The 23,038-nt window shown below is 49.6% G+C and overlaps 2 protein-coding genes across 7 annotated transcripts; both read left to right on the top strand.

Moving 5' to 3' along the window:
* Positions 1–333: 333 nt before the first annotated feature.
* LOC130266715 (uncharacterized) lies at positions 334–5,444 on the top strand. Of its 3 annotated transcripts, XR_008842959.1 has the most exons (6): positions 334–1,368; positions 2,695–2,819; positions 3,334–3,443; positions 3,554–3,796; positions 3,976–4,083; positions 5,194–5,444. XR_008842959.1 is itself a non-coding variant. In XM_056515976.1 (5 exons), exons 2-5 carry the CDS (start codon positions 2,947–2,949, stop codon positions 5,267–5,269), a joined length of 924 nt encoding a protein of 307 aa, XP_056371951.1. In that variant the 5' UTR covers positions 779–1,368; positions 2,695–2,946; the 3' UTR covers positions 5,270–5,444. The 3 variants fall into 3 exon arrangements, 1 of the variants encoding a protein (XP_056371951.1); XR_008842960.1 differs by having other exon boundaries at positions 779–1,368; positions 2,695–3,443; positions 3,610–3,796; XM_056515976.1 differs by having other exon boundaries at positions 779–1,368; positions 2,695–3,443.
* A 7,776-nt stretch (positions 5,445–13,220) lies between these two features.
* On the top strand, positions 13,221–18,726 carry LOC130266716 (uncharacterized). 4 transcript variants are annotated; one of them, XR_008842961.1, is made up of 6 exons: positions 13,221–14,653; positions 15,975–16,099; positions 16,614–16,723; positions 16,834–17,076; positions 17,256–17,363; positions 18,476–18,726. XR_008842961.1 is itself a non-coding variant. In XM_056515978.1 (5 exons), exons 1-3 carry the CDS (start codon positions 14,045–14,047, stop codon positions 16,702–16,704), a joined length of 825 nt encoding a protein of 274 aa, XP_056371953.1. In that variant the 5' UTR covers positions 14,020–14,044; the 3' UTR covers positions 16,705–16,723; positions 16,834–17,076; positions 17,256–17,592. The 4 variants fall into 4 exon arrangements, 2 of the variants coding, with proteins under 2 accessions (XP_056371953.1, XP_056371954.1); XM_056515978.1 differs by lacking the exon at positions 18,476–18,726 and having other exon boundaries at positions 14,020–14,653; positions 17,256–17,592; XM_056515979.1 differs by having other exon boundaries at positions 14,020–14,653; positions 16,614–17,363.
* Positions 18,727–23,038: the final 4,312 nt, after the last annotated feature.

Below are 23,038 nucleotides of genomic sequence, written 5' to 3'. Positions count from 1 at the left end.
GAAGCTCAGCGCGGGGAAATCCCCGCACCGCCCTCCCGCGCACGGCCGGCGGCACGGGAGCCCCGGCAGCAGCCCGGAGCAGCAGCGGCAGCGCCGTGCTCGGCCCCAGCGCCCGCCCCGATGCCGCCGGGTGCCCGAGCCCCACATTCCGCCCGCCGAGGGAGCGGCGGCAACGCTTGGACGAGATCGGCTGCCGGCACCGGCAGCAGTCGAAGCGGAAGCCCTGTCACGTTAGCGACCGCACGGCAGCGGCCCGGGCTCCGCCCACGGCCCCGCACGTCATCGGGTCGGCCCCCCCCCGCATCACAGCCGCGGCCACGCCCCCCGCCGCGTCACCGCCTCGCCACGCTCCCGCGCGTCATAGGGTCGGCCCGCCCCTCCATGTCATCGGGTCACCCTGTCGGCCCGACCACTTTAATCGGGGCCGCAAAAACTGTCCCCTATCACACGGCAGAATGGCCGCCGACATACTGTCCGGCAACACGTGACTATGTAGTCGCAGGCACACTTGTCCAGCACCACGCGGCCGCGTTGGAGATGCCATATTTACCTAAAAACACGTGGCGGGCAAGGGCGCGGCCATATTAAACCGAAAGCACGTGGCGGTCACGGGCGTCGCCATGTTGTACGGAAGAGGGTGGCAAGCACGGGCGCCGCCATGTTGTACGGAAGAGGGTGGCAAGTACGGGCGCCGCCATGTTGTACGGAATAGGGTGGCAAGCACGGGCGCCGCCATTTTGAACCGAAAGCAGCACCCCGATGCATCCAAGCGCCGGGAATGGAGGCGGAATACCGTGCCAAGAGCGCGGGGTCGGTCGGCGTCCACCGCTGCCAGCGTCGGGTAAGGTTCAGGCAGGAGATAAGAAGGATGCCTTTGTGAGGGGCGAGGGCCCGAAGGGAACCACAAGAAACACGGCAGCCGACCGGACGTGTCTTCGGCCACAACAAAGATGGCGACCGACCGGAAGTGGCTGCGGCCACAACAAAGATGGCCGCAAGAAAGGGCGGGAAATGAAGGACCAAGGTCCGTGTTTGGGCTGCCTGCCCGCGCCCCGAGCCGTTCTCCGCGGCATTGCCAGGCGTGCGGACACGGGCCGTGCGCCCAGCGGCACCGCGGGCACGCCGGAGCCCGGCGGGCGCCGGCAGGCAGCTGCGGCACGCCTCTCTCTGCCGGGCTCCGCCTCAGGAACGACCCTTCCCGTCTCCAGTCTGTGTTCCCTCCCGGCTCCCCTCCCGCCCGGGGAAACGGAGGAAAACACAAATAACATCGAGGAAGAAAGAACAGCCTGCAGAGCTGCCCGAGCCATCGCCCTGCCCGCAGCCGGGAGCAGCCAGCAGGAGGAGGCAGCTGCTTTCTCAGCCAGAAAGGTGAGAGGTGCGGGAGGGGGTTTCTACCTTTGTCCTCTCTTCTGCCTCCTGTCGCCTGTGTCTGCGGGGCTGGGGAACTTCTGGGCTGCCCCCGTGGAGCAGCTGCAGTCGTTCTTTGGGGGGTGAGGAAAAAAGGCTGAGGGGGACAAGGGGTGGAGACTCGGGGGCTCCCATGTCCTTTGGGGCACCCCAAGGTCCCGAGGAGAGGGAGCCACGCTGCCGTGAAGGAGCAGGTGAGTGGAGAATGGCGGGGGTGTTGCCGGGTGCCGTCCCCCAGAGGGACCCAATGGTGCCAGAACATTCACAGGGAGGGCTGGGTGTAGGAGACAATATAAATATGAAAAATACCTAACTATAGCTTAAATAAATGTTTTATTGGTTTTATTTGGTTAGAGGTAGGATTTTTATAAATAACATAAATATAATTAATATAAGCAAATATAAATGTACAAATATACAATATATACAAACATAAAACTAAAAATATATCTAAAACTAAAACTAAAACTATGTATAAATGTATGTACGTGTAAATATATATATAAGTATAGAATATAAACAAATAAAAGTATATATGTAGGATATAATATAAATAGTATCATACATGTTATGGTGTACCATATACATAATATATAAATTACAGATATAAATATGAGATACATATATTTTAAAAAATATATATTTTTATATATTATATAAATAATTATATATATAAAAATATAATTTATATATTATTTATTTATATATTTAAATTACATATATATATATTTATTTAAAAAAATTTGAAATATATTTAAAAAGAAAGGGTTTTTTGGTTTCTATTTGGTTAGTGGCTGAGCTTTTTTAATAAATAATATTAAAAAATATAAACGTACAAATATATGTAAGGATATATTTATATACATAAACTAGAAATTAATTTTTGTAATATGTGCATAATTATGTGCATAATAAATTATAAAAGTGTAGTATATATGTTATAATGTAAATTGCATTGTAAATTTATTGAACAATATATGTAATATATATAATATCAAATATGAAAAGGAGTAGAAATTAAATATTAAAAATAGGTGTAAGTTTTCTGTATTTAAAGGGGTTTTTTTTTTTGTTTTTATTTGGTCAGGGGTAGGGAGTTTTTTAGTTGTGGTCGGGCTTTTTTTGGGGCATTTTGTAGGATTGGGACTCTCCTTTTTGCCCCGGGAGCTCGAGGCTGGCCCGAGCCTGTGGCCTCTCCCGCAGGTGAGTGTGACACGGTAGAGAAGGGAGCCAGGCAGTGCTCTGGGACTTTGAATCTACCCAACTGTTTTCCAAATGTATTTGCAGAGATTCAGCTGTGGGGAAGCTGCAGAGAAGGCTGCCTGGCACAGCCCCCCAGAATGGGCCTCCCCCGACTGGGCTCCCGCAGAGGATGGGGCAGTTGCAGCCCCCTGTCATTCCTGTGAGATTTGGTAAGTCTGGGGAGGGGTTTCCTGACTGTCCCTGTCTCCAAGCGAGCCGTGCCTCGTTGTCCAGAAGCCCTGCCTGGGCAGCCCGGCCCGGCACAGCTCCATTCCCTCTCCCGGGCTCACCGGAGGGATGCAGAGCCACCAAAGTGCGGGTCAGGCTGGAAAGGGGACGGTGGGGCCTGCGGCCACAGCAGGGGGAAGGACAGGAGGCAAAGCCTCTCGACCAGCCCTGGGCCCAGCCTGCCCAGGAGAAGCTTCCGAGAGGCGCCGGGGCTCTCGTTTGCCCGGAAAGCTGCAGCCGTTGGGGCAGGTCTCGGGCTGTGACCCAGCCCCTGCAGCACTGCAGAGAAAAGGGGCACGTGATGGCCCACGGGGTCGGCTGCAGTCCTTAAGAGCAGTGCCTGCTTTCACCACTGCCTTTTGCTGCCTGCAGAGATCTGTGCTGAGGGTTGGCAGCTCCTGCTGGGGCAAGAGCTGCATCTTCCAAGAGGCAAAGCTGCAGCATCTTCCTCCCCAGGGACTGTCTCCATGCAGGAAGCAGCACAGGGGACTGGCCGAAGGGCTCGGGCTGGGACACGGCCCCAACAGGAGCAGCCCTGGCACACTGACACGGGAGGATGAGCCCAGGTGAGGAGCACGGGCCCAGCGTGGCACCAAGACAGGCATCTCCTGTGGGTTATGTGGGGCTGTGCTGTGCACCCTGGGGGTGCTGACTGACCCCCTTTGTGCCGAGACAGAGGAGATGCTGCTGCACCACGTCCCCAGGAGAGCCCCTGCCTCCTTCTGCTCTCAGGGATGGGACTGGGAGACGCCTCCACGCCGAGAGTGGCACTTGGCATGGCTTCAGTCCCCAGTGGAAGAGGCTGGGCTCCCCGCTGCCCAGAGCTCCTGGTTAGGGACACCCACGCCTGCGCCTGGCTCAGAGTCCAGGGTGCACTCAGTCCGGATCCAGCCTCGAGACGTTCCTGCTGCAGCTGCAGGTGAGCTCAGCTCTCCCTCAGGGACACCTGTGCCTGTAACAGCTCCAGCCCATGGAGCCCCTGCACGAGAGCTGTTCCTGGTTCTCACAGCTCCTGCTCCTGCACCCCTTGCTCACTTACTGCTCAGGATATCTGAGGGCCCAGGTGATTTCTGTTCCTTCTGCTTGTTTCACTTGCAGGTGTTTCCCAGTCCAGCTTGCTGAACCTCCAGCTCTGACTGTTCTTCCTTCCAGCTCTGGCTCTGAGATGCTGCACTTGATGGCTGCTCCAGTTCCTTCCAGCTCTGGGTAAATAACTGGTGTCTCTTGTGTAATCTGTGTCCGTGTTCTGTCGTTTGTGTCCATCTGTGTTACCTGTGTCACATCTCCATGCTTTATCAGCATCCTTCCAAGCCATGGTAGCCAGACTCTACTCGCAACAGGTTCGTGCTGGTGCTCGCTGAGTTTGGGGAAATTTGGGGGATTTTGGGCTGTTTTGAAATAATTTTTAAAGAGTTTTTTAGATTTTATTGGGGGAATTTTTGAGGGTTATTTTGAGGTGGGGGGGATTTAGGGGTTTTTAAAAGGATTTTTGGAGGAATTTTGGGATTTGTTTTTTTTAATTTTAAAATTTTTAGGGAATTTTTAAGGGGTTTTTGGGAATTTTTAGGGGTTTTTAAAGGGGATTTTAAAGAGATTTTTTTGGGGATTTTGGGGGTTTTTAAAGAATTTTAAAGGTTTTTTTTCAGTTTTGTTGGGAGAATTTTGGGAGTATTTTGGGGGAGTTAAGGGTTTTTAAAAGGATTTTTGGAGGAATTTTGGGATTTTTTTGGGGATTTTAAAGGGATATTTTAGGGAAATTTAAAGGGTTTTTGGATACTTTTTAGGGTTTTTTTTTCTAGGGGATTTTAAAGAGGTTTTGGAGCTTTTAGGGGATTTGGAAGGGTTTTTTTAGGGGATTTTAAAGAGGTTTTTTTTGGATTTTAGTGGAGCTTCGAGGGGTCTTAAAGGGGAATTTTGGGGCTTTTTTGGGATTTTTTTTTAGGTTTTTTGAGGGGTTTGAAGGTTTTCTTAAGGTATTTGTTAGAGGTTTTTAAAGAGTTTTTTGGGGATTTTGAAGTATTTTGGGGGGATTGGGGAAGGTTTTTGGGGATTTTTAGGGGTTTGTGATTTTTTGGGGAAATTTCTGTGCGGTTTGGGATTTTTGTAAGGGTAAATTTGAAAGCTTTTTCGGTTTTTTGGTCGGGTTTGTGTGGTTTCTTTTTTTTTTTCTTGTTTTTGGCCTTTTTTTATTTGAGGGGCTTTTTGGTTTTTTGTTTTTCTGTTTTTTCAGGATTTTAAAATGTTTTAAATGGATTTTTTTTAAATTTTCAACTATATTTTCAATTTCCCCCCCCCTCCCCGAATTTCCCTTTCCAGGTTGGTTTTTTCAAGCGCCACTACAAGGAGATGCTGGAGGGCACCAAGACCCCCGGGGTGCCCCAGGACTGAGTGAGAGGAGCCCAAAAATTTTGGGCACCCCATCCCCCCAAAATATTAAATTCACATGGAAGCTTCCCCTGTATTTGTGTGGAGTTTTTTGAAATTATTTTGGAATTTTTTAGGGGGGGTTTTGGGAAACTGGGGAGGAGGAAACACTAAAAAATAAAAAAATAAATTTAAAAAGGATTTGGGAAAAAAATTGGGGAATTTCACCACAAAAATGTGAAGAGAGCCCCAAAAATCCACACGGGATGAGGTGGTTTTAGCCAAAATCAAAGATTTGGCCCCAAAATCTCCCCAAAGTGGGAGATTCCTCCTAAAAATCCACCTGTGACACCCGAGTTTCACCCAAAACCCATGCTCATGTCTGCTGATCCATCGCTCTGGGCTCAAATAGTCGTGCCTGAGATCTGGGGGTGCTCCCGTACCTGGTTGTGTCCACAAGCGGGATAGGGGGGCGACTATGGCTGCACTACCGGGCTGTGTCCCACTCCTGTCTGGCAATCCATTGCTCTGGGCACCGTTGCTCATGCCCAGGGCAAAGGACCCTAAACCGAACCCCGCGCCTCGGGATACGCGACTGCCGCGCGTGTCACGTGCTTTTGCTACTACATACCTATTGGTCAAGCAGTCTTCTGTGGTACATAGCCGTGATGCAGAGAACTCAGTTCTAAGTGTAGTGCAAAGTGAGAACTGTGTGCTGTGCATGCTTTCTCCTTAGCGTTCTGTACACTGCAGTGCTCGTCCCTATGCAGAACTTACAGAGTGCACGGTACGCTTCCAAGGAGCAGGGCATTCTCGTATGGTACAGAGAGTTTGACAGAAAAGTGCACACGCCAGGCGTGTTTTGTCAGTAGCAATACCTACCAGCCTACCAGCACAGTGTTCTGTGTCAGCAGGAGACGACACTTTACCTCGCCTAAAGAGATATCGCCGCAGGATACATAGCGCGAAGAAGGAGGCTGCAGAGCACTGGAGAGTGCACTTCGCAGCTAATCGCTTGTCAGTGACTGAAAGCATGAAGCAGGATCAACGTCAGCTGGCTTTGCTACTACATACCTATTGGTCAAGCAGTCTTCTGTGGTACATAGCCGTGATGCAGAGAACTCAGTTCTAAGTGTAGTGCAAAGTGAGAACTACTGTGTGCTGTGCATGCTTTCTCCTTAGCGTTCTGTACACTGCAGTGCTCGTCCCTATGCAGAACTTACAGAGTGCACGGTACGCTTCCAAGGAGCAGGGCATTCTCGTATGGTACAGAGAGTTTGACAGAAAAGTGCACACGCCAGGCGTGTTTTGGCAGTAGCAAAACCTAGCAGCAGAGTGTTCTGTGTTAGCAGGAGACGACACCTTACCTCGCCTAGAGAGATATCGCCGCAGGATACATAGCGCGAAGAAGGAAGGCTGCAGAGCACTGGAGAGTGCACTTCGCAGCTAATCGCTTGTCAGTGACTAGAAGCATGAAGCAGGATCAACGTCAGCTTGCTTTGCTACTACATACCTATTGGTCAAGCAGTCTTCTGTGGTACATAGCCGTGATGCAGAGAACTCAGTTCTAAGTGTAGTGCAAAGTGAGGAACTACTGTGTGCTGTGCATGCTTTCTCCTTAGCGTTCTGTACACTGCAGTGCTCGTCCCTATGCAGAACTTACAGAGTGCACGGTACGCTTCCAAGGAGCAGGGCATTCTCGTATGGTACAGAGACTTGGACAGAAAAGTGCACACGCCAGGCGTGTTTTGTCAGTAGCAAAACCCACCAGCAGAGTGTTCTGTGTTAGCAGGAGACGACACTTTACCTCGCCTAGAGAGATATCGCCGCAGGATACATAGCGCGAAGAAGGAGGCTGCAGAGCACTGGAGAGTGCACTTCGCAGCTAGATCGCTTGTCAGTGACTGAAAGCATGAAGCAGGATCAACGTCAGCTTGCTTTGCTACTACATACCTATTCGTCAAGCAGTCTTCTGTGGTACATAGCCGTGATGCAGAGAACTCAGTTCTAAGTGTAGTGCCAAGTGAGAACTACTGTGTGCTGTGCATGCTTTCTCCTTAGCGTTCTGTACACTGCAGTGCTCGTCCCTATGCAGAACTTACAGAGTGCACGGTACGCTTCCAAGGAGCAGGGCATTCTCGTATGGTACAGAGACTTGGACAGAAAAGTGCACACGCCAGGCGTGTTTTGTCAGTAGCAAAACCCACCAGCAGAGTGTTCTGTGTTAGCAGGAGACGACACTTTACCTCGCCTAGAGAGATATCGCCGCAGGATACATAGCGCGAAGAAGGAGGCTGCAGAGCACTGGAGAGTGCACTTGGCAGCTAATCGCTTGTCAGTGACTGAAAGCATGAAGCAGGATCAACGTCAGCTTGCTTTGCTACTACATAGCCATTCGCCAAGCAGTCTTCTGTGGTACATAGCCGTGATGCAGAGAACTCAGTTCTAAGTGTAGTGCCAAGTGAGAACTACTGTGTGCTGTGCATGCTTTCTCCTTAGCGTTCTGTACACTGCAGTGCTCGTCCCTATGCAGAACTTACAGAGTGCACGGTACGCTTCCAAGGAGCAGGGCATTCTCGTATGGTACAGAGACTTGGACAGAAAAGTGCACACGCCAGGCGTGTTTTGTCAGTAGCAAAACCCACCAGCAGAGTGTTCTGTGTTAGCAGGAGACGACACTTTACCTCGCCTAGAGAGATATCGCCGCAGGATACATAGCGCGAAGAAGGAGGCTGCAGAGCACTGGAGAGTGCACTTGGCAGCTAATCGCTTGTCAGTGACTGAAAGCATGAAGCAGGATCAACGTCAGCTTGCTTTGCTACTACATAGCCATTCGCCAAGCAGTCTTCTGTGGTACATAGCCGTGATGCAGAGAACTCAGTTCTAAGTGTAGTGCAAAGTGAGAACTACTGTGTGCTGTGCATGCTTTCTCCTTAGCGTTCTGTACACTGCAGTGCTCGTCCCTATGCAGAACTTACAGAGTGCACGGTACGCTTCCAAGGAGCAGGGCATTCTCGTATGGTACAGAGACTTGGACAGAAAAGTGCACACGCCAGGCGTGTTTTGTCAGTAGCAAAACCCACCAGCAGAGTGTTCTGTGTTAGCAGGAGACGACACTTTACCTCGCCTAGAGAGATATCGCCGCAGGATACATAGCGCGAAGAAGGAGGCTGCAGAGCACTGGAGAGTGCACTTCGCAGCTAATCGCTTGTCAGTGACTGAAAGCATGAAGCAGGATCAACGTCAGCTTGCTTTGCTACTACATAGCCATTCGCCAAGCAGTCTTCTGTGGTACATAGCCGTGATGCAGAGAACTCAGTTCTAAGTGTAGTGCAAAGTGAGAACTACTGTGTGCTGTGCATGCTTTCTCCTTAGCGTTCTGTACACTGCAGTGCTCGTCCCTATGCAGAACTTACAGAGTGCACGGTACGCTTCCAAGGAGCAGGGCATTCTCGTATGGTACAGAGACTTGGACAGAAAAGTGCACACGCCAGGCGTGTTTTGTCAGTAGCAAAACCCACCAGCAGAGTGTTCTGTGTTAGCAGGAGACGACACTTTACCTCGCCTAGAGAGATATCGCCGCAGGATACATAGCGCGAAGAAGGAGGCTGCAGAGCACTGGAGAGTGCACTTCGCAGCTAATCGCTTGTCAGTGACTGAAAGCATGAAGCAGGATCAACGTCAGCTTGCTTTGCTACTACATAGCCATTCGCCAAGCAGTCTTCTGTGGTACATAGCCGTGATGCAGAGAACTCAGTTCTAAGTGTAGTGCAAAGTGAGAACTACTGTGTGCTGTGCATGCTTTCTCCTTAGCGTTCTGTACACTGCAGTGCTCGTCCCTATGCAGAACTTACAGAGTGCACGGTACGCCTCCAAGGAGCAGGGCATTCTCGTATGGTACAGAGACTTGGACAGAAAAGTGCACACGCCAGGCGTGTTTTGGCAGTAGCAAAACCTAGCAGCAGAGTGTTCTGTGTTAGCAGGAGACGACACCCTACCTCGCCTAGAGAGATCTCGCCGCAGGACACATAGCGCGAAGAAGGAATCTGCAGAGCACTGGAGAGTGCACTTCGCAGCTAATCGCTTGTCAGTGACTAGAGGCATGAAGCAGGATCAACGTCAGCTTGCTTTGCTACTACATGCCCATTCGCCAAGCAGTCTTCTGTGGTACATAGCCGTGATGCAGAGAACTCAGTTCTAAGTGTAGTGCAAAGTGAGAACTACTGTGTGCTGTGCATGCTTTCTCCTTAGCGTTAAGTACACTGCAGTGCTCTTCGCTATGCAGTGTTGAAACAGTGCATTGTAAGCTTACACAGAGCACGGTATTCTCGTATGGTTCAGGGCTTTTAACAGCAATGTGCACATGACAGGAATGTTTTGGCACTAGCAAAACCCAGCAGCAGAGTGTTCTGTGCTAGCAGGAGACGACACTTCAGCTCGCTTAGAGAGAAATCGCCGAAGGCTACATAGCGCGAACAAGGAAGCCGCAGAGCCCCGGAGTGCTCTTTGCAGCGTAGCGCTTGTCAGTGACTAGGGGCATGAAGCAGGATCAGCGTCAGCTTGCTTTGCTACTACATGCCTGTTCATGAAGCAGCATTCTGTGGTACACAACCGTGATGCAGAGAACTCATTTCTAAGTGTAGTGTAAAGTGGGAACTACTGTGTGCTGTGCATGCTTTCTCCTTAGCGTTAAGTACACTGCAGTGCTCTTCACTATGCAGAGTTTAAATAGTGCATTGTAAGCTTACAAAAAGCAGGGTAATATCGTACGCTACAGTGGTTTTAACAGCAAAGTGAACAAGCCAGGCGTCTTTTGGCAGCAGCAAAACCCATCAGCAGAGTGTTCTGTGCTATCAGGATGTTGCCTTTAGGAGCTGGAACAGAGATCACACAGATTTAGGGGAAATAAATAGGTATTTATTGAGAGGTCTTCAAAGGCCACACCCTGGCAGCAACAGTGCCACAGCGTGGCCCCTGCCCTGCCCGAGTGGCTCCAAGGTGGATTCAAAAGAGAGCTTGGTCACTTGATTTTACATTTTTATAAACTTCAGTCCATTTACATACAGGAGTCAACCATCCAATTAATAGTCTCAAATTTTTTGTAAGGTGTTATCCTCCTCTTCTCCTGGATGGCCCGCCCTCCTCTTTTCACGCTGTTTATACTTAGGGCCTAAAGTTTGAAGAAACTGTCCTTGAATCAATAGCTCGAATCGGACTATTTTGTCTTCACCACCTTAAGCTCAACGGAAAGCATACCCAAGCAGAACAGAAAACTCCAAACTTAAGGCATCATTTCCCCCCTTTAGAGGCTTGACAAGGCCTCTACCTTGTCAAGTCTCTATTTTAAATTTTACTAACAGTAAACACCCAATAACCGATAAGTATCTAATAACAGAAGTTCTAACATTAGATAAATATCTAATAGTAAATACATATTAATAAACATACACCTTATAACTAATAACTAATAACAATAAACATCTAATAAGAATAATATTTTATACAGCCAAATGTTACATAAAGAATAATGGTAATTAAATGCAAAAGAGAAATCACCTAAAATATGTTATCATTAACATCAGTCTTTGTTGTTATAATTGTTCGGGAGCTGAAGCTTTCTTAATTCTGGAATAGTGAATCCAGGGTCCTCTGTCAGCAACTTTAACTGCACTAAAGGTTGTCAGCAGGACTTTGAATGGCCCTTTCCACTTAGCTTGCAGAGGATCACTGTCCCACCATTTTACATAGACCCAAGCTCCAGGTTGGAACGGATGTGCAGGTGTGTCCAGTCCTGTGGGTCTGGATAACACGATGTAACGCTGAAGCTTCTGTAAAGTGGAACCTAAAGCCATTAAATAGCGCTGCAGATCACATTTCCCCTTCAGATGAATTTCACCTGGAATGTGTGGACTTTGATATGGTCTGCCATACAGTATTTCATAGGGACTGATGTTACCCCTCCGCCTCGGTTGAATGCGAATTCTCAATAAAGCTATAGGTAGGGCCTGAACCCACGTCATGGATGTCTCCTGACAAATTTTACTAATTTGTCTCTTAAGAGTCCCATTCAATACGTTCAACTTTACCACTCGCTTGGGGTCTATAAGGTGTGTGTGGATCCCAAGTAATTCCCAAAATCTGGCTAACATCTTTGACCACTGTTGTGACAAAGTGTGGTCCCCTATCTGATGATATTCCCAAGGGAACCCCAAATCTCGGAATTATGTGGTTAAACAAAACTTTCACCACCTCCCTAGCTGTGTTAGTGCGACAGGGGTAAGCTTCTGGCCATCCACTGAAGGTGTCAACCAATACCAGTATGTACCGGTATCCCTCTTTGCGTGGTAACTCCGCAAAATCTATTTGCCAGTAATCCCCAGGAAGATCTCCTGCCTTTGTTATTCCTAATACAACTCTCTTTCTTGTGTCGGGGTTGTTTTTACAGCAAATCTCACATTTACTCACTACTGATTGTATAATATCAATCATTCCCTTCCCTATTACTACCTTTCTTAGGTGTTTCAAAAGGTTTTCAACCCCATAATGTGTGGTTTCGTGTTCTCTCTGAACTAATTCCCGAAGGATCAGGGGTGGGACTACCACCTGGTTCTTCGGGGTAACAGCCCACCCACTTTCTGCGATTTTAGCTTTAAGGAATTTTATTAGTTTGTGGTCTGCCTGATCATATTTTGGGGTGTACCCTGACAAATCAATCTCTTTCTGTGGAATTACTGCAAGAATACCCTTTTCTGCAATCCTTCTTGCCATTTTATCAGCAAAGCAATTTCCCAATTCTGGAGCAGTTTTCCCCTTTTGGTGACCTCTACAGTGCATGACAGCTACTTCTGCAGGTCTTTTAATGCTCTCTAAGAGGGCGAGTATTTGCTCAGCATGTTTAATTTGATTACCTTGAGCATTCAAAAGTCCTCTCTCTTTCCAAACGGCTCCATGGGCATGGACAACACTAAATGCATATTTGGAATCGGTCCATATATTTACCTTTTTTCCCTCACTCAGGTCTAGAGCTCTTGTTAGTGCAATCAGCTCAGCTTTCTGCGATGACACATCTGCTGGCAGGGCCTTTGCCTCGATCACCTTATCCTGTGTGGTCACTGCATAGCCTGTCATCCTTTTACCATTTTTCATGAAGCTGCTTCCGTCAGTAAAGAGTTCCCAATCTGGATTCTCCATGGGCACATCCTTCAGATCTGGTCGGCTGGAATAGACCTCCTCAATTATCTGCAAGCAGTCATGCTCTGGCTCATTGTCAATTAAGATGGAGGACAGAAACATAGCAGGGTTAAAAACAGAAGTTGTTTTTAGGGTAACATCATCTTGCTCTAACAACAGTGATTGGTATTTCAACACCCGGTTGCCAGACAGCCAATGTCCCCCCTTTTGCTCAAGGACAGCTGCCACGGCATGGGGTACATACACCACAATGTGTTGCCCAAGGGTAAGTTTTCGGGCCTCCTGGATTAAAATGACAGTGGCTGCCACAGCCTTTAGGCACCCCGGCCAACCTTGGGCAACACTATCCAACTGTTTGGAAAAGTAGGCCACAGCTCTCCGCTGGTTCCCGAGACGCTGTGCTAGCACCCCCAAAGCCATGTTCTGTCTCTCATATGTAAAAAGTTCAAAAGGTTTAGTTAAATCTGGCAGTCCCAATGCCGGAGCTGACATCAGTGAGTGTTTCAGCTGTTTAAAAGCTGCTCTAGCGTGTTCAGTCCATGGAATAATTCCTCTCTCGGCTGCTTTTAAGGCCCTATATAGAGGTTTTACTAGAAGTCCCTCAATCAGGACATCCACCACACCCTGGGCACCTAAAAAATGAAGAAATGAAGAGGATCCAGACTAGCAGGAAAAACAACAGAGGTAGAATGCAACACTCCAAGAATACACAGTATCTTTTTAGTTTATCAAAAGCTCGCTGGCAGCGCCGGAGCGGCGGGTTTGGGGGGTGCCGGGGGAAGCTCAGCGCGGGGAAATCCCCGCACCGCCCTCCCGCGCACGGCCGGCGGCACGGGAGCCCCGGCAGCAGCCCGGAGCAGCAGCGGCAGCGCCGTGCTCGGCCCCAGCGCCCGCCCCGATGCCGCCGGGTGCCCGAGCCCCACATTCCGCCCGCCGAGGGAGCGGCGGCAACGCTTGGACGAGATCGGCTGCCGGCACCGGCAGCAGTCGAAGCGGAAGCCCTGTCACGTTAGCGACCGCACGGCAGCGGCCCGGGCTCCGCCCACGGCCCCGCACGTCATCGGGTCGGCCCCCCCCGCATCACAGCCGCGGCCACGCCCCCCGCGTTGCAGTGACGGCCACGCCCCCGGCGTCACTGCCGCGGCCCCGACCCTCCCGTCACGGCCGCGGCCCGCCCCCCCCGCGTCACCGCCTCGCCACGCTCCCGCGCGTCATAGGGTCGGCCCGCCCCTCCATGTCATCGGGTCACCCTGTCGGCCCGACCACTTTAATCGGGGCCGCAAAAACTGTCCCCTATCACACGGCAGAATGGCCGCCGACATACTGTCCGGCAACACGTGACTATGTAGTCGCAGGCACACTTGTCCAGCACCACGCGGCCGCGTTGGAGATGCCATATTTACCTAAAAACACGTGGCGGGCAAGGGCGCGGCCATATTAAACCGAAAGCACGTGGCGGTCACGGGCGTCGCCATGTTGTACGGAAGAGGGTGGCAAGCACGGGCGCCGCCATGTTGTACGGAAGAGGGTGGCAAGTACGGGCGCCGCCATGTTGTACGGAATAGGGTGGCAAGCACGGGCGCCGCCATTTTGAACCGAAAGCAGCACCCCGATGCATCCAAGCGCCGGGAATGGAGGCGGAATACCGTGCCAAGAGCGCGGGGTCGGTCGGCGTCCACCGCTGCCAGCGTCGGGTAAGGTTCAGGCAGGAGATAAGAAGGATGCCTTTGTGAGGGGCGAGGGCCCGAAGGGAACCACAAGAAACACGGCAGCCGACCGGACGTGTCTTCGGCCACAACAAAGATGGCGACCGACCGGAAGTGGCTGCGGCCACAACAAAGATGGCCGCAAGAAAGGGCGGGAAATGAAGGACCAAGGTCCGTGTTTGGGCTGCCTGCCCGCGCCCCGAGCCGTTCTCCGCGGCATTGCCAGGCGTGCGGACACGGGCCGTGCGCCCAGCGGCACCGCGGGCACGCCGGAGCCCGGCGGGCGCCGGCAGGCAGCTGCGGCACGCCTCTCTCTGCCGGGCTCCGCCTCAGGAACGACCCTTCCCGTCTCCAGTCTGTGTTCCCTCCCGGCTCCCCTCCCGCCCGGGGAAACGGAGGAAAACACAAATAACATCGAGGAAGAAAGAACAGCCTGCAGAGCTGCCCGAGCCATCGCCCTGCCCGCAGCCGGGAGCAGCCAGCAGGAGGAGGCAGCTGCTTTCTCAGCCAGAAAGGTGAGAGGTGCGGGAGGGGGTTTCTACCTTTGTCCTCTCTTCTGCCTCCTGTCGCCTGTGTCTGCGGGGCTGGGGAACTTCTGGGCTGCCCCCGTGGAGCAGCTGCAGTCGTTCTTTGGGGGGTGAGGAAAAAAGGCTGAGGGGGACAAGGGGTGGAGACTCGGGGGCTCCCATGTCCTTTGGGGCACCCCAAGGTCCCGAGGAGAGGGAGCCACGCTGCCGTGAAGGAGCAGGTGAGTGGAGAATGGCGGGGGTGTTGCCGGGTGCCGTCCCCCAGAGGGACCCAATGGTGCCAGAACATTCACAGGGAGGGCTGGGTGTAGGAGACAATATAAATATGAAAAATACCTAACTATAGCTTAAATAAATGTTTTATTGGTTTTATTTGGTTAGAGGTAGGATTTTTATAAATAACATAAATATAATTAATATAAGCAAATATAAATGTACAAATATACAATATATACAAACATAAAACTAAAAATATATCTAAAACTAAAACTATGTATAAATGTATGTACGTGTAAATATATATATAAGTATAGAATATAAACAAATAAAAGTATATATGTAGGATATAATATAAATAGTATCATACATGTTATGGTGTACCATATACATAATATATAAATTACAGATATAAATATGAGATACATATATTTTAAAAAATATATATTTTTATACATTATATAAATAATTATATATATAAAAATATAATTTATATATTATTTATTTATATATTTAAATTACATATATATATATTTATTTAAAAAATTTGAAATATATTTAAAAAAGAAAGGGTTTTTTGGTTTCTATTTGGTTAGTGGCTGAGCTTTTTTAATAAATAATATTAAAAAATATAAACGTACAAATATATGTAAGGATATATTTATATACATAAACTAGAAATTAATTTTTGTAATATGTGCATAATTATGTGCATAATAAATTATAAAAGTGTAGTATATATGTTATAATGTAAATTGCATTGTAAATTTATTGAACAATATATGTAATATATATAATATCAAATATGAAAAGGAGTAGAAATTAAATATTAAAAATAGGTGTAAGTTTTCTGTATTTAAAGGGGTTTTTTTTTTTTGTTTTTATTTGGTCAGGGGTAGGGAGTTTTTTAGTTGTGGTCGGGCTTTTTTTGGGGCATTTTGTAGGATTGGGACTCTCCTTTTTGCCCCGGGAGCTCGAGGCTGGCCCGAGCCTGTGGCCTCTCCCGCAGGTGAGTGTGACACGGTAGAGAAGGGAGCCAGGCAGTGCTCTGGGACTTTGAATCTACCCAACTGTTTTCCAAATGTATTTGCAGAGATTCAGCTGTGGGGAAGCTGCAGAGAAGGCTGCCTGGCACAGCCCCCCAGAATGGGCCTCCCCCGACTGGGCTCCCGCAGAGGATGGGGCAGTTGCAGCCCCCTGTCATTCCTGTGAGATTTGGTAAGTCTGGGGAGGGGTTTCCTGACTGTCCCTGTCTCCAAGCGAGCCGTGCCTCGTTGTCCAGAAGCCCTGCCTGGGCAGCCCGGCCCGGCACAGCTCCATTCCCTCTCCCGGGCTCACCGGAGGGATGCAGAGCCACCAAAGTGCGGGTCAGGCTGGAAAGGGGACGGTGGGGCCTGCGGCCACAGCAGGGGGAAGGACAGGAGGCAAAGCCTCTCGACCAGCCCTGGGCCCAGCCTGCCCAGGAGAAGCTTCCGAGAGGCGCCGGGGCTCTCGTTTGCCCGGAAAGCTGCAGCCGTTGGGGCAGGTCTCGGGCTGTGACCCAGCCCCTGCAGCACTGCAGAGAAAAGGGGCACGTGATGGCCCACGGGGTCGGCTGCAGTCCTTAAGAGCAGTGCCTGCTTTCACCACTGCCTTTTGCTGCCTGCAGAGATCTGTGCTGAGGGTTGGCAGCTCCTGCTGGGGCAAGAGCTGCATCTTCCAAGAGGCAAAGCTGCAGCATCTTCCTCCCCAGGGACTGTCTCCATGCAGGAAGCAGCACAGGGGACTGGCCGAAGGGCTCGGGCTGGGACACGGCCCCAACAGGAGCAGCCCTGGCACACTGACACGGGAGGATGAGCCCAGGTGAGGAGCACGGGCCCAGCGTGGCACCAAGACAGGCATCTCCTGTGGGTTATGTGGGGCTGTGCTGTGCACCCTGGGGGTGCTGACTGACCCCCTTTGTGCCGAGACAGAGGAGATGCTGCTGCACCACGTCCCCAGGAGAGCCCCTGCCTCCTTCTGCTCTCAGGGATGGGACTGGGAGACGCCTCCACGCCGAGAGTGGCACTTGGCATGGCTTCAGTCCCCAGTGGAAGAGGCTGGGCTCCCCGCTGCCCAGAGCTCCTGGTTAGGGACACCCACGCCTGCGCCTGGCTCAGAGTCCAGGGTGCACTCAGTCCGGATCCAGCCTCGAGACGTTCCTGCTGCAGCTGCAGGTGAGCTCAGCTCTCCCTCAGGGACACCTGTGCCTGTAACAGCTCCAGCCCATGGAGCCCCTGCACGAGAGCTGTTCCTGGTTCTCACAGCTCCTGCTCCTGCACCCCTTGCTCACTTACTGCTCAGGATATCTGAGGGCCCAGGTGATTTCTGTTCCTTCTGCTTGTTTCACTTGCAGGTGTTTCCCAGTCCAGCTTGCTGAACCTCCAGCTCTGACTGTTCTTCCTTCCAGCTCTGGCTCTGAGATGCTGCACTTGATGGCTGCTCCAGTTCCTTCCAGCTCTGGGTAAATAACTGGTGTCTCTTGTGTAATCTGTGTCCGTGTTCTGTCGTTTGTGTCCATCTGTGTTACCTGTGTCACATCTCCATGCTTTATCAGCATCCTTCCAAGCCATGGTAGCCAGACTCTACTCGCAACAGGTTCGTGCTGGTGCTCGCTGAGTTTGGGGAAATTTGGGGGATTTTGGGCTGTTTTGAAATAATTTTTAAAGAGTTTTTTAGATTTTATTGGGGGAATTTTTGAGGGTTATTTTGAGGTGGGGGGGATTTAGGGGTTTTTAAAAGGATTTTTGGAGGAATTTTGGGATTTGTTTTTTTTAATTTTAAAATTTTTAGGGAATTTTTAAGGGGTTTTTGGGAATTTTTAGGGGTTTTTAAAGGGGATTTTAAAGAGATTTTTTTGGGGATTTTGGGGGTTTTTAAAGAATTTTAAAGGTTTTTTTTTCAGTTTTATTGGGGGAATTTTGGGAGTATTTTGGGGGAGTTAAGGGTTTTTAAAAGGATTTTTGGAGGAATTTTGGGATTTTTTTTGGGATTTTAAAGGGATATTTTAGGGAAATTTAAAGGGTTTTTGGATACTTTTTAGGGTTTTTTTTCTAGGGGATTTTAAAGAGGTTTTGGAGCTTTTAGGGGATTTGGAAGGGTTTTTTTAGGGGATTTTAAAGAGGTTTTTTTTGGATTTTAGTGGAGCTTCGAGGGGTCTTAAAGGGGAATTTTGGGGCTTTTTTGGGATTTTTTTTTAGGTTTTTTGAGGGGTTTGAAGGTTTTCTTAAGGTATTTGTTAGAGGTTTTTAAAGAGTTTTTTGGGGATTTTGAAGTATTTTGGGGGGATTGGGGAAGGTTTTTGGGGATTTTTAGGGGTTTGTGATTTTTTGGGGAAATTTCTGTGCGGTTTGGGATTTTTGTAAGGGTAAATTTGAAAGCTTTTTCGGTTTTTTGGTCGGGTTTGTGTGGTTTCTTTTTTTTTTTCTTGTTTTTGGCCTTTTTTTATTTGAGGGGCTTTTTGGTTTTTTGTTTTTCTGTTTTTTCAGGATTTTAAAATGTTTTAAATGGATTTTTTTTAAATTTTCAACTATATTTTCAATTTCCCCCCCCCCCTCCCCGAATTTCCCTTTCCAGGTTGGTTTTTTCAAGCGCCACTACAAGGAGATGCTGGAGGGCACCAAGACCCCCGGGGTGCCCCAGGACTGAGTGAGAGGAGCCCAAAAATTTTGGGCACCCCATCCCCCCAAAATATTAAATTCACATGGAAGCTTCCCCTGTATTTGTGTGGAGTTTTTTGAAATTATTTTGGAATTTTTTAGGGGGGGTTTTGGGAAACTGGGGAGGAGGAAACACTAAAAAATAAAAAAATAAATTTAAAAAGGATTTGGGAAAAAAATTGGGGAATTTCACCACAAAAATGTGAAGAGAGCCCCAAAAATCCACACGGGATGAGGTGGTTTTAGCCAAAATCAAAGATTTGGCCCCAAAATCTCCCCAAAGTGGGAGATTCCTCCTAAAAATCCACCTGTGACACCCGAGTTTCACCCAAAACCCATGCTCATGTCTGCTGATCCATCGCTCTGGGCTCAAATAGTCGTGCCTGAGATCTGGGGGTGCTCCCTGTACCTGGTTGTGTCCACAAGCGGGATAGGGGGGCGACTATGGCTGCACTACCGGGCTGTGTCCCACTCCTGTCTGGCAATCCATTGCTCTGGGCACCGTTGCTCATGCCCAGGGCAAAGGACCCTAAACCGAACCCCGCGCCTCGGGATACGCGACTGCCGCGCGTGTCACGTGCTTTTGCTACTACATACCTATTGGTCAAGCAGTCTTCTGTGGTACATAGCCGTGATGCAGAGAACTCAGTTCAAGTGTAGTGCAAAGTGAGAACTACTGTGTGCTGTGCATGCTTTCTCCTTAGCGTTCTGTACACTGCAGTGCTCGTCCCTATGCAGAACTTACAGAGTGCACGGTACGCTTCCAAGGAGCAGGGCATTCTCGTATGGTACAGAGAGTTTGACAGAAAAGTGCACACGCCAGGCGTGTTTTGTCAGTAGCAATACCTACCAGCCTACCAGCACAGTGTTCTGTGTTAGCAGGAGACGACACTTTACCTCGCCTAGAGAGATATCGCCGCAGGATACATAGCGCGAAGAAGGAGGCTGCAGAGCACTGGAGAGTGCACTTCGCAGCTAATCGCTTGTCAGTGACTGAAAGCATGAAGCAGGATCAACGTCAGCTTGCTTTGCTACTACATAGCCATTCGCCAAGCAGTCTTCTGTGGTACATAGCCGTGATGCAGAGAACTCAGTTCTAAGTGTAGTGCAAAGTGAGAACTACTGTGTGCTGTGCATGCTTTCTCCTTAGCGTTCTGTACACTGCAGTGCTCGTCCCTATGCAGAACTTACAGAGTGCACGGTACGCTTCCAAGGAGCAGGGCATTCTCGTATGGTACAGAGACTTGGACAGAAAAGTGCACACGCCAGGCGTGTTTTGGCAGTAGCAAAACCCACCAGCAGAGTGTTCTGTGTTAGCAGGAGACGACACTTTACCTCGCCTAGAGAGATATCGCCGCAGGATACATAGCGCGAAGAAGGAGGCTGCAGAGCACTGGAGAGTGCACTTGGCAGCTAATCGCTTGTCAGTGACTGAAAGCATGAAGCAGGATCAACGTCAGCTTGCTTTGCTACTACATAGCCATTCGCCAAGCAGTCTTCTGTGGTACATAGCCGTGATGCAGAGAACTCAGTTCTAAGTGTAGTGCCAAGTGAGAACTACTGTGTGCTGTGCATGCTTTCTCCTTAGCGTTCTGTACACTGCAGTGCTCGTCCCTATGCAGAACTTACAGAGTGCACGGTACGCTTCCAAGGAGCAGGGCATTCTCGTATGGTACAGAGACTTGGACAGAAAAGTGCACACGCCAGGCGTGTTTTGTCAGTAGCAAAACCCACCAGCAGAGTGTTCTGTGTTAGCAGGAGACGACACTTTACCTCGCCTAGAGAGATATCGCCGCAGGATACATAGCGCGAAGAAGGAGGCTGCAGAGCACTGGAGAGTGCACTTGGCAGCTAGATCGCTTGTCAGTGACTGAAAGCATGAAGCAGGATCAACGTCAGCTTGCTTTGCTACTACATAGCCATTCGCCAAGCAGTCTTCTGTGGTACATAGCCGTGATGCAGAGAACTCAGTTCTAAGTGTAGTGCCAAGTGAGAACTACTGTGTGCTGTGCATGCTTTCTCCTTAGCGTTCTGTACACTGCAGTGCTCGTCCCTATGCAGAACTTACAGAGTGCACGGTACGCTTCCAAGGAGCAGGGCATTCTCGTATGGTACAGAGACTTGGACAGAAAAGTGCACACGCCAGGCGTGTTTTGTCAGTAGCAAAACCCACCAGCAGAGTGTTCTGTGTTAGCAGGAGACGACACTTTACCTCGCCTAGAGAGATATCGCCGCAGGATACATAGCGCGAAGAAGGAGGCTGCAGAGCACTGGAGAGTGCACTTGGCAGCTAATCGCTTGTCAGTGACTGAAAGCATGAAGCAGGATCAACGTCAGCTTGCTTTGCTACTACATAGCCATTCGCCAAGCAGTCTTCTGTGGTACATAGCCGTGATGCAGAGAACTCAGTTCTAAGTGTAGTGCCAAGTGAGAACTACTGTGTGCTGTGCATGCTTTCTCCTTAGCGTTCTGTACACTGCAGTGCTCGTCCCTATGCAGAACTTACAGAGTGCACGGTACGCTTCCAAGGAGCAGGGCATTCTCGTATGGTACAGAGACTTGGACAGAAAAGTGCACACGCCAGGCGTGTTTTGTCAGTAGCAAAACCCACCAGCAGAGTGTTCTGTGTTAGCAGGAGACGACACTTTACCTCGCCTAGAGAGATATCGCCGCAGGATACATAGCGCGAAGAAGGAGGCTGCAGAGCACTGGAGAGTGCACTTGGCAGCTAATCGCTTGTCAGTGACTGAAAGCATGAAGCAGGATCAACGTCAGCTTGCTTTGCTACTACATAGCCATTCGCCAAGCAGTCTTCTGTGGTACATAGCCGTGATGCAGAGAACTCAGTTCTAAGTGTAGTGCAAAGTGAGAACTACTGTGTGCTGTGCATGCTTTCTCCTTAGCGTTCTGTACACTGCAGTGCTCGTCCCTATGCAGAACTTACAGAGTGCACGGTACGCTTCCAAGGAGCAGGGCATTCTCGTATGGTACAGAGACTTGGACAGAAAAGTGCACACGCCAGGCGTGTTTTGGCAGTAGCAAAACCCACCAGCAGAGTGTTCTGTGTTAGCAGGAGACGACACTTTACCTCGCCTAGAGAGATATCGCCGCAGGATACATAGCGCGAAGAAGGAGGCTGCAGAGCACTGGAGAGTGCACTTCGCAGCTAATCGCTTGTCAGTGACTGAAAGCATGAAGCAGGATCAACGTCAGCTTGCTTTGCTACTACATAGCCATTCGCCAAGCAGTCTTCTGTGGTACATAGCCGTGATGCAGAGAACTCAGTTCTAAGTGTAGTGCCAAGTGAGAACTACTGTGTGCTGTGCATGCTTTCTCCTTAGCGTTCTGTACACTGCAGTGCTCGTCCCTATGCAGAACTTACAGAGTGCACGGTACGCCTTCCAAGGAGCAGGGCATTCTCGTATGGTACAGAGACTTGGACAGAAAAGTGCACACGCCAGGCGTGTTTTGGCAGTAGCAAAACCCTAGCAGCAGAGTGTTCTGTGTTAGCAGGAGACGACACCTTACCTCGCCTAGAGAGATCTCGCCGCAGGACACATAGCGCGAAGAAGGAATCTGCAGAGCACTGGAGAGTGCACTTCGCAGCTAATCGCTTGTCAGTGACTAGAGGCATGAAGCAGGATCAACGTCAGCTTGCTTTGCTACTACATAGCCATTCGCCAAGCAGTCTTCTGTGGTACATAGCCGTGATGCAGAGAACTCAGTTCTAAGTGTAGTGCAAAGTGAGAACTACTGTGTGCTGTGCATGCTTTCTCCTTAGCGTTAAGTACACTGCAGTGCTCTTCGCTATGCAGTGTTGAAACAGTGCATTGTAAGCTTACACAGAGCACGGTATTCTCGTATGGTTCAGGGCTTTTAACAGCAATGTGCACATGACAGGAATGTTTTGGCACTAGCAAAACCCAGCAGCAGAGTGTTCTGTGCTAGCAGGAGACGACACTTCAGCTCGCTTAGAGAGAAATCGCCGAAGGCTACATAGCGCGAACAAGGAAGCCGCAGAGCCCCGGAGTGCTCTTTGCAGCGTAGCGCTTGTCAGTGACTAGGGGCATGAAGCAGGATCAGCGTCAGCTTGCTTTGCTACTACATGCCTGTTCATGAAGCAGCATTCTGTGGTACACAACCGTGATGCAGAGAACTCATTTCTAAGTGTAGTGTAAAGTGGGAACTACTGTGTGCTGTGCATGCTTTCTCCTTAGCGTTAAGTACACTGCAGTGCTCTTCACTATGCAGAGTTTAAATAGTGCATTGTAAGCTTACAAAAAGCAGGGTAATATCGTACGCTACAGTGGTTTTAACAGCAAAGTGAACAAGCCAGGCGTCTTTTGGCAGCAGCAAAACCCATCAGCAGAGTGTTCTGTGCTATCAGGATGTTGCCTTTAGGAGCTGGAACAGAGATCACACAGATTTAGGGGAAATAAATAGGTATTTATTGAGAGGTCTTCAAAGGCCACACCCTGGC

The sequence above is a fragment of the Oenanthe melanoleuca genome, unplaced genomic scaffold (assembly GCF_029582105.1).
Source record: "Oenanthe melanoleuca isolate GR-GAL-2019-014 unplaced genomic scaffold, OMel1.0 S164, whole genome shotgun sequence".
Taxonomy (NCBI): Eukaryota; Metazoa; Chordata; class Aves; order Passeriformes; family Muscicapidae; genus Oenanthe; species Oenanthe melanoleuca.
Note: the sequence above shows the minus strand (reverse complement) of the source record. Positions and strands in the feature narration are given on the sequence as shown.

Bases quoted from the DNA above. Each gene is read 5' to 3' on its own strand.
- LOC130266715 (XM_056515976.1), top strand. From the start codon at position 2,947: ATGCAGAGCCACCAAAGTGCGGGTCAGGCTGGAAAGGGGACGGTGGGG. The intron at 3,797-3,975 runs GTGAGCTCAGCT...TTTCACTTGCAG, and splicing joins CGTTCCTGCTGCAGCTGCAG to GTGTTTCCCAGTCCAGCTTG. The intron at 4,084-5,193 runs GTAAATAACTGG...TTCCCTTTCCAG, and splicing joins CCAGTTCCTTCCAGCTCTGG to GTTGGTTTTTTCAAGCGCCA.
- LOC130266716 (XM_056515979.1), top strand. From the start codon at position 14,045: ATGCATCCAAGCGCCGGGAATGGAGGCGGAATACCGTGCCAAGAGCGC. The intron at 14,654-15,974 runs GTGAGAGGTGCG...ATGTATTTGCAG, and splicing joins CTGCTTTCTCAGCCAGAAAG to AGATTCAGCTGTGGGGAAGC. The intron at 16,100-16,613 runs GTAAGTCTGGGG...CTTCCTCCCCAG, and splicing joins TGTCATTCCTGTGAGATTTG to GGACTGTCTCCATGCAGGAA.